This window comes from Fragaria vesca, linkage group LG6, assembly GCF_000184155.1.
Source record: "Fragaria vesca subsp. vesca linkage group LG6, FraVesHawaii_1.0, whole genome shotgun sequence".
NCBI lineage: Eukaryota > Viridiplantae > Streptophyta > Magnoliopsida > Rosales > Rosaceae > Fragaria > Fragaria vesca.
This window is the reverse complement of record NC_020496.1, coordinates 7,721,995-7,731,189: the sequence shown is the minus strand read 5'-3', so window position 1 is coordinate 7,731,189 and position 9,195 is coordinate 7,721,995. Positions and strand designations below refer to the sequence as shown.

The window sequence follows — 9,195 nt, the reverse complement described above, 5'->3', positions numbered from 1 at the left end:
CAAGGGCGCGGCAGCGTCGAGACCGGTGGCGTCGGGACCCTGGGCTTTGGCACGGCGGCGTCGAGACCTGGGTTTTTGGCGCGGGTTGTGGCACGGCGGCGTCCTCTGGGCACGATGACAACTTCTGGGCAGAGACGACGACGGCGGGGCAGAGACGACGACGGCGGCAGCTGGGCACAGCAACAGCAACTACTTTTGGAAAAGAAGATGCGGCGGTAGCTGGGTTGAGCCGTAATATTGAGAGGTAAAAAATCAGTCTGACAAGGGGCCTACGTCAAACTGAGAATAGTCGGAAAAACTTCGACAATCGAGACAATAAACCCTAACAATGAGGTTTATTTAAAAAGACAAACAACCGTCTGACAAATGTCGGACGAAGAATTTGCAGCGGAAAAACAAAGAGACAAAGTCCTTTCGGATCTTTGCTCTGATACCAAGTCAAATATAACAAGGTTTGGAGAATGAATTTTCTGATATCTTATTCATCTCACAGTGGAGGCTATATATAGAGATACAAGTTGTACAAACCCTACGTACTATGTACTACACATACAGAATAGGAAAGTAATAACAAATTAATTTACATTCCTAAACTAACTCCATGACTCACGCTAACACAAATGAAGATGACTATGCCATAACTAAATTAACATCTGATAACAAAAGCAAATTATTATCTCTTAGACGGTACAAGTAAACAGAAAGAACACCAGGTTGAGACATTAGCTACATGGAGCCTAGCTGCACAGCTTTCACAATCATTTCAACGCCTCCCGTACCTTTGATGGATGGAAACATGTCGTCTGTGATTGCCAAATCTTTGTTCTAGCTGAGGGAAGATCTTAAGAAGTATTTTATACATAGTTATGTAGTACCACTGCCTCCATCTCTTGCATAAGAATAGTGATGCAATGGCAACTCCAAAGCCAGCTGCGAATCCAATTTCAACACTGATAACATCCCAATCAACCTCATGTCCAGAAGTTTGACGACTTCCTCCTACTATTGGCGGTGATGTTCCCGCTATGTTGTCTTCTGTCAAAGGAGGCCCCCATAAATCTATATTTCCTTGAAATGAAGATTTTGGAAATGTGGAAAATTGAGTACTTGTTGGAATTCTGCCCACCAGTTGATTATTTGATAGATTCAAGACAGTAAGGAAAGTAAGTTTTGCAAACTGTGGTGGAATTTCGCCACTCAGCTTGTTCTGCGAGAGGTCTAAGGACTCAACTACTTGCAAGCTACTTAGTGATGATGGGATTGCACCTGTGAAAGCATTTTTGGACAAGTTGAGGACTCGTAGTGATTTGAGTCCTCCGATTTCCTCAGGAATTGATCCATTGAACTTGTTGCATGAGAAGTCAATTAAGGTGAAAACAGTGAGAATGCTTGGCAGGTTCATCTGTAAACCTTTGCTAGTAACTGTAACTGCATCTTTATAATTAATCACATAACGCATACCTCCCTGCATCCCAAGGTGATAGCGATATCGAGCAGCATTATCTTCGTTGGCTATCATTGTTTGCCAAGTTGATAAAAAGCTTCCAGATATTTCACCTTCAAAATTATTGTCAGCTAGGTCTATGATCTGAAGCATTGGCCAACCTCCATTAGTCTTGGGACAAACAGAGGATCCGTAAAAGTTATTGGACCGTAAACTAAGCAGACGCAAGGTGGATATGTTCTTCAAAAAGCAAGGAAAGGCATCTGTTATCTGATTGTTTCCGAGGTTTAACACCTCCAACTTTGTACAGTTGGCAAGAGATTTTGGAAGCTGGCTTTCCAACTGATTTCCACTCAGGTCTAGACTTCCCAAGTTGCAATTCTGAGGTATTACAACGTTAGTAACATTGTTTCCACTTAAATCAAGTACTGCAAGGCCACTCATTGTGGTGAAGCACTGAGGTAGCGTGCCAGTGAAGGAATTATTGGATAGATCGAGGACCTCAAGAGATGCTGAATTGCAAATTGATCCAGGAATGATCCCACTGAGGTTATTGTTTGCAGCAGAGAAAAAGGAAGTATACCTACAGAAATCTGCACCAGTTGGTATGCCAGAGCTGAAATTATTGCTGGAGTAATCCAGATAATAAGAAGAGAAATCTGGGATCTGCCCTTGAAGCTTGTTGTAACTAAGGTCCAGCAAAAATACTGGAGATGTGACATTGAGTAAAGGACCTTCTATAGTTTGTAGGGAATTACAGGAGAGGTTCAGCTGGTAAAGATTAAGTTTCCATATCCAGTTAGGTATCATGCCATGTAACAGGTTATTTGAGAGGTCCAGAAATGCCAATCCGGATTGATTTCTCAAGAAATCAGGGAATGTTGTCAGCTTTCCTGAAGCTAACTTCAATTGATAAAGCTGAGGAAATGAGGAATAAGAGGAATTGGTAGCATCATAACTAAGCACCAAGCTATTCTCTTGAAGATAAAGAATCTCAAGATTTATGAGCTGGTGAAGACCATCAAGAGGAAATGAGCCATTGAGACTGTTTGAATTAAGAAGAAGTTCCTTAAGTCCTAGGAGATTAAAGATAGACATGGGAATTGGCCCTTCAAGATTGTTGTCACTTAAGTCAACACTTTCCATCAAGTAAGAAGAGGCATTGCAAATTTCAGGGAATTGACCAGAGAATTGATTGTGGCCAAGATTTAAGCTCTTCAGCAAGGGAAGACAAAACAAAGAGGATGGAAGACTCCCTTGGAACACATTACTACCTAAGTTGATACTCACTAGGCTAGTAAGGTTTTGCCACTGAGTGCAACCAATATGACCAGTTAGATCATTGGCATACAGATTTATTTCGGCTAGATTTTTTGCGCTACTGAAGCACGGAATTGAGCCATTAAACTGATTCCCTGACAAATCAAAATGAACCAATTTTGTAAGGTTTCCCATCGCCCTTGGAATTGATCCTGAAAATTTGCATCCTGAAAGATTTATTGTTGACAACATATTGAGGTTTCCAATGGAGTCAGGTAAGACCCCTGAAAAGTTTGTCACATAAAGATTCAAGGACTGAAGAGATGCGTTCTTCGAAAATTCAGGCAAAGAACCACCAAGACCATAGTTATAGGAAAGGTCAATAGTTTGTAAAGAAGGTACCTGAATGATCTCTTTTGGAAATGTTCCCTGCAAACCACAGCTTCTGAGACTCAAGGTAGTCAAGTTTGCAAAGTTGGCAAAGAATCCAGGAATGGGAGAAGATATCTTGTTTAAATCCAACCGAATCACGGATAGAGATGAGAGCTTAGCCAGGGACTTGTCAATAGGGCCAGAAAGGTGACAGTTGGATAAGCTCAACACCTTCAGGTTTGGCAGTGATGATGATATGGCTAGGGACCAGTCACTTGTCTGTGACAATATACTCACATTGTCAAGATATAACTCTGTAAGTTCTGTGAGGTTCTGAATCAGCATGCTCAAATCCTGGATCTCAAGTCCTTGATTATAGGAAATATCAAGGATTACCAACTTTCCCAACAAAGAAATCTCAATGGGAATTTGCCCTCCAAAACCAGCAGAGGATAAGTTTAGGTACCTCAAACTTGTGAGCTTTCCGGTTGCAGATGGAATTTGAGAGCCAGTAAAGTTGTTAAAGGCCAAACTGAGGCTTTGAAGATGTTGAAGATCAAACAAACTGCTAGAGTTGTAGATTCCACCTGAGATAGACTCACGGCTGATGTCAAGACCAACAACACTGCCATTAGTACTGCAACTTACACCAGGCCAAGAACAGCAGTCGGTTCTCGAATCCCATGATACAAGCTTGGAGGAAAGAGAAGCATTGAATAGAAGGCTGTTCTTGAAGTCGAGCAAGTTTAGTTGCTGGTCTTTGAGACACTGCTGGCTGTGAACTGCAACGATCAAGGAAAGGAAGAAAGACATGAGAGTCTTCATTTAGGTATATGATGATGGGGGATACAGTCATAGAGATCGATGAAATGGTTATATATATTTGCATGATGGTTTTGTCACCATCAATAGATCACTGACTTAGAAGTCTTCTCATATCGATCTTTACACGTCTCTACGGTCTTTTCTGTTCGGCCATGAAATTTCCTGTCAAGTTCTGGGTTGCAAGTGGAATTATACATAAACCCAAAAGTAGTACAAAAAACCAAACAAGTCGGCTCCTCCATAGTCTAATTTCTAAAGTTGAATATTCAGTGGTTTGTATTACAATACCGGTGGCTATTGTATCAGTAGTATTGGTAAAAATTAAGAATTTAATAAGGCAATTGGAAGAAAGTTGGTTCGAGTGAGTCAAAATCCTGACTAATATGCAGAAAGAAATTGTATAAAGAATTTTACATGATCGAGCAGATGAGCTTCTAATGTTGCTTGAATTTTCTTTGAAGCTTGACTGATTGAGTTGAAAGAGTGCTAGTACATTCCTAACTTTTCTTTCGTTAGGTAGCTTAATTACTCCCAAAACATGATCATGAACTTTCAAAATTCACTATGTACGTAGTTCAATCAGAGTGCGAGTGCTATTGCAGGCTGGTGTCTTCACTGTTGTGTTTCACTATTTCTTGCAAGTGGATCCGACTTACCTGTGGGATTCATGTTGCTTGTTTTTTATACTAAAAAGTGAAAAGTTTTGAGTTCTGATAATAAACAAAAAATGATCATTGTATTATATGACATGTCAGACGCAACAATCATATTTTAAAGATTATAAAATATTTACTATTTCTCTTTGCTCAAATGTCACACAAAACCTCGAACGTGCCACACGTCACCACAACCGCCCTTCCCAAAACCCTCTTCCACTTAGGACACCACCGTAGCATCTGCCACTTTGAGTGCCCACCGTTGACACTAAAACAAACGGTTGGGATTCACGGCAACGATCACGGAATATGACGCTAAAGGTCACATTTCCCATTAATACTCCCGTTCACTCATGTCTGTAAAAATCCTCAGGTTGTTGAGATTCTCACGTTGAGTAATAGCCAGATTCAACCCAAGTCCCAGGGTACCACCTGTCCACCACGCCACGTGGAGCCTGATCCGCTCATTTATCATCCCATTAGGCCCCACTTCCATTTATATAACTGGGTCTAAACCTCTGCTTCTCACTACTATACAAAAATAGAAGAGCCACACCACCAGAAGTGGATCACTTCGAGAACAAACAAGTGAGACAGAGACAGACAACCTTAGCTTGCTTACAACAAAAGGGGCATCTACCGTTGTGAGTTGAGTTGGGAGAGGGAGTTATGAAAACGCTGGCGAGTCCGAGTTCGAGGGTAGTGTTGGAAATTTACAGGGACAGAGAGGCTGGCTTGGTGAACAGGGTTGCAGAAGCTTCTTGCTTTTTCAGGCCTCACAAGAAAAATGGAGACTTTCGGTTCTTGAATTTGGTGGCGTTTCTGCAACAGAGGAAGCCCATCAAGCCTCTTGTTTGTCTCTCATCGAAAACCCAGGTCAAATTCATTTCGTGGTGTTTGAGTTTGACAGACAGATTTGTATTTCATTTATCTTTGTTGATTGTTTAAAATATGATACAGTATTAATGTCCTTTTGTTATGATCACATTTTGCTATGATTAGCTTTTTATTTAGTGGGATGCTTTCTTGTTGTGGAAGAACTTGTTTCATATAATAATGGGAAGAAACAAAAAGGGTCATTTACATTTAGAAATATGGTTTCTTTCTTTATCAGGGTTTTAAACACTGTCCTTATAAGACAATAGGGTTGATCCAAGTAGAATCTGATAATGAACAGTTGATGTTTTATGAATTTGTTACCATATCTGTATAGAAGATCATGATTATTAAAGAATGCTAGTACCAGGCTTTGTTTCTGTTCGTTTCTGATCTAGTTTGAAACTACCAATCTGATATTTTTATTGTTGTATGTGCAGGCAGAATTGGAGACTCCAGATGCTCAAATTCAAGATTCATGTAAGTCTGTTTTTCGGTCAAGAAATGGAAGTGTCTGTATCTGTTAGCTAGTTCTCAGTAGCATTTCCATTTTGTGCAGATCCAATAAAAACTATGCATGTCAAGTTCCAGTTGCAGAAAGAGTGCTCCTTTGGTCAGCAGTTCCTCATAGTAGGGGATGATCCTATTTTGGGTTCATGGGACCCTGAGAGGGCGATACCAATGGACTGGTCTGATGGGAATGTGTGGTCTGTTGAGCTAGTGAGTAGAAATCATACTAAGAAGCGTGTTGTTTTTATTCTTTGTAAAGTGATAACTGAATTTGGGGTCTAATGTCCTTTATGTATGTTTAAATAGGATATACCAGTTGGAAAATCAATCCAGTTCAAGTTCATACTAACAGGAGACGCAGGGAATTTTTTGTGGCAACCTGGCCCGGATCGAATTTTCCAAACCTGGGAAACTGAAAACACAATCACTGTTTTTGAAGATTGGGGAGATGCTGAACTTCAGAAGATAACAGAGGAAGCGCAAAACTATCACCAGGTTGAGGATTCTAATATCAACTCAGATGTATTGATTCCAGAGGCTGACAACTTGACATTTCCAGAAGAGGAGCCAGTGTTCAACATAAACTTGGAGTCGGCCAATGTTGATAGTTACACTGATCCAGCACAGATCCCGTTAGTGGAATCATACGAGGAACAAACTGTTACTGAGTCTGTCTCACAAGAGAAGCACAAAACTGTTGTTGCTGAGAACATAACACCAAAATGGCCAAAGAAAATGATGGAACCATATGAGCAACATATGGACGCAAGAACTAATGCCCCAAGTGAGGATTCTGCAGCCATCCCAAACGAGATGATGGTGGCACAGAACATTTATGGAAATAATGGTAGAGATGCAAAAGCAAGGAACCTGGCAATCTCAAACATTGAGGGAAGCCTAATGAACTATGAGGAAGAAGGACCTGTTCTGGTACCTGGCTTGACTCGTGCGCCAGCTGTTCAAGCTGAAGAACCAAACACAGAGGAAGTTGAGAAACCAATGACCTTTGATGGCTTGGTTGGAGATTATGAAGCTGCAGAACTGAATATGCCAGAGGTAACTGCTTGATGAGAGTGAAGTTCTTTTTGTCTTTTTCTTTTTCTTCTACTGCATCTGCCTCAGCCTGAAATAACACTCCATTTCAATTCCAAAAACTGCGAGTTTTCCAGGGCTAGGAGATTCAATACTAAATAGTTTTGGCTTACAGCTTGTATTGTCTTTGGATCTAAATATGGTCCTATGAGGAAAAGGTCATGAGGATTATGTATCACAAGGCAAAAGTATTTGATTTCATCAATATTAACAGTCATTTAAATTGCATAGATATGAAAAGGACGATGCTTAAAGATGAGAGGCTCTTGTATTATTCTTACCAACAGCAATCAACAAAGTTTAAAGTTTAACAATATTTTCTTGTAATAAAAGTTGTATTCTGCAACAGTCAGCAATACAAAAGCTAAGAGAATTTTCTCCTACTCAATATAAACTTGCATAAAACTATGCTGTTGAGTGATCTATCAAGCATTCCATATAATACTTCTTTTCTTTCTTCTGCTGCAACTTTGTGGATCTCCATATAGGCAAATTTTCTGCATACATGAATCGTGTTCCTAAAAACATGTGAATGGGGACGTATAACCATGCACTGTCACTTGACTACTGTATATTGTGAGTTGTTTTGTAGTGATATATTGTACTGATAAACTTGTTATGATGAATTTTTTTATCACTTCTATGGCAGACTACTTCTTTTCAATACCAGAGACTGATATAGAAATAGATACTCTTCCATCTTTGTTAGTGCTATTGTTGATGTGTTGTTTCTGTTGCTTTACATGTGCTGAAACCAATGAAATCAGCTAGAAGAAAAGCAAGAACCCTACAGTGAATCATCTCAAGCAGAAACAATGGACATGCTCAATGGTAATGTAGAGAAGTTTGACGAAGAACTCAAGCAAAAGCCTCAACCAGCTGAAAGGGAAAATCAGTCCAAGCCTGACCTGCCCAATGGCTCACCTCAAGCAGAAACCAATGACATGTTCAACAATGATGAAGTGAGTTTGGATGATGAACTTGAGCAAAAGGCTCAAACTGCTGAAACTGCAGAACAGTTTGCCTCAGAGAAAGTCCATGATGTCTGGCACAATGACATGCAATGGGGTCGTAAACTACTGCAGAAACTGATAAATTTCAGATTGCCTTAGTGTAAATCTCTGGAATTCATTTGAACCTGTGACTCCTGATTTGTTGCTGAAGTTTTGTGGCGGCCATCAGAGAGAGTTGGAGAAGGCATCTTTTAATTTTTGTAATAGTATGTACATACCTGACTTTGTGCCTATTCTATTAGTGCTCAGGCTTTTTATCCTTAGGTTTGTCATGTATATACCAGGAAGCTGACTGTTTTTCAAAGCAGAGTATTTTTTTTGTTTCTGTCATGAACACAACTGATTGATATGTGCGAGTGAGGAACTGAGGATTTATACCAAATAAAAGAGTTTGCCATGTTTGTCCAGATTGCTGATTGTATAAAGATTTCAGGGTTTTGTTGCTGCTTTCTGATATTGTCATCATCTGAGCGACTCGATCGATATCCTCCAATGCAGCATAAGACTATAAATGCAGCTTGAATGTCAAATTCTCTCTACCACTGATGTGTACAGCTCTATATGTCTATCCATTCTTCTTGGGACCTAACACACAGAAAGATAGATACATAGTTGTATATAATCGGTTTTGCTGACTCTTCGGGTTATACTTGAAAGTAACATGTAGCCGGAAAGAAAGGAGTAGGCAAAGCTGTGCAACATATTCTACTGCGTCCAATTCCCTGTTCTAAATGGTGAAGATATTGTAATAATGGTGAAAGTGGAACACAGATAACGACTTACCTGGAAGAATCATATGCTCAGTTCCAATGACTGAGGTTGATATTGAATTATTGATTATAAAGGTGCGCATAGCGTACGCCATTGGGTGCTGTTCTTCCTGAATTCGAGGTTAGCCTATGTATGAAAATCAGTGTCCAGCTGACTGTTAGATTTCTAAGTCCAAACTGTTCAGTCAGTGCAGCTCGATTTATGTATTGGATATCGATAGCAACAATTTCCAACTTCCAACTCGATGTTATCTGCAGCTAATGTATTTGTCTCATAACTTGTGAAGACTGTTTGAATTTATGAATTTTGTTACTACTGCCTCAATTTTATAAGAGAAACTACAAAGAACATATACAACAAGTACACTAGATTTGAT

The 9,195-nt window shown here is 39.9% G+C and overlaps 2 protein-coding genes across 2 annotated transcripts; one reads left to right on the top strand and one right to left on the bottom strand.

The window, feature by feature from the left end:
* Positions 1–763: 763 nt before the first annotated feature.
* Positions 764–3,901, bottom strand: LOC101290881 (receptor-like protein 12-like). Its single transcript, XM_004305087.1, has one exon. The coding sequence runs from the start codon at positions 3,899–3,901 to the stop codon at positions 764–766; it is 3,138 nt and encodes a 1,045-aa protein (XP_004305135.1).
* Positions 3,902–5,090: 1,189 nt separating this feature from the next.
* Positions 5,091–8,456, top strand: LOC101312742. The gene is made up of 5 exons (XM_004302598.1): positions 5,091–5,433; positions 5,874–5,913; positions 5,993–6,153; positions 6,250–6,999; positions 7,803–8,456. Exons 1-5 carry the CDS (start codon positions 5,227–5,229, stop codon positions 8,145–8,147), a joined length of 1,503 nt encoding a protein of 500 aa, XP_004302646.1. The 5' UTR covers positions 5,091–5,226; the 3' UTR covers positions 8,148–8,456.
* Positions 8,457–9,195: the final 739 nt, after the last annotated feature.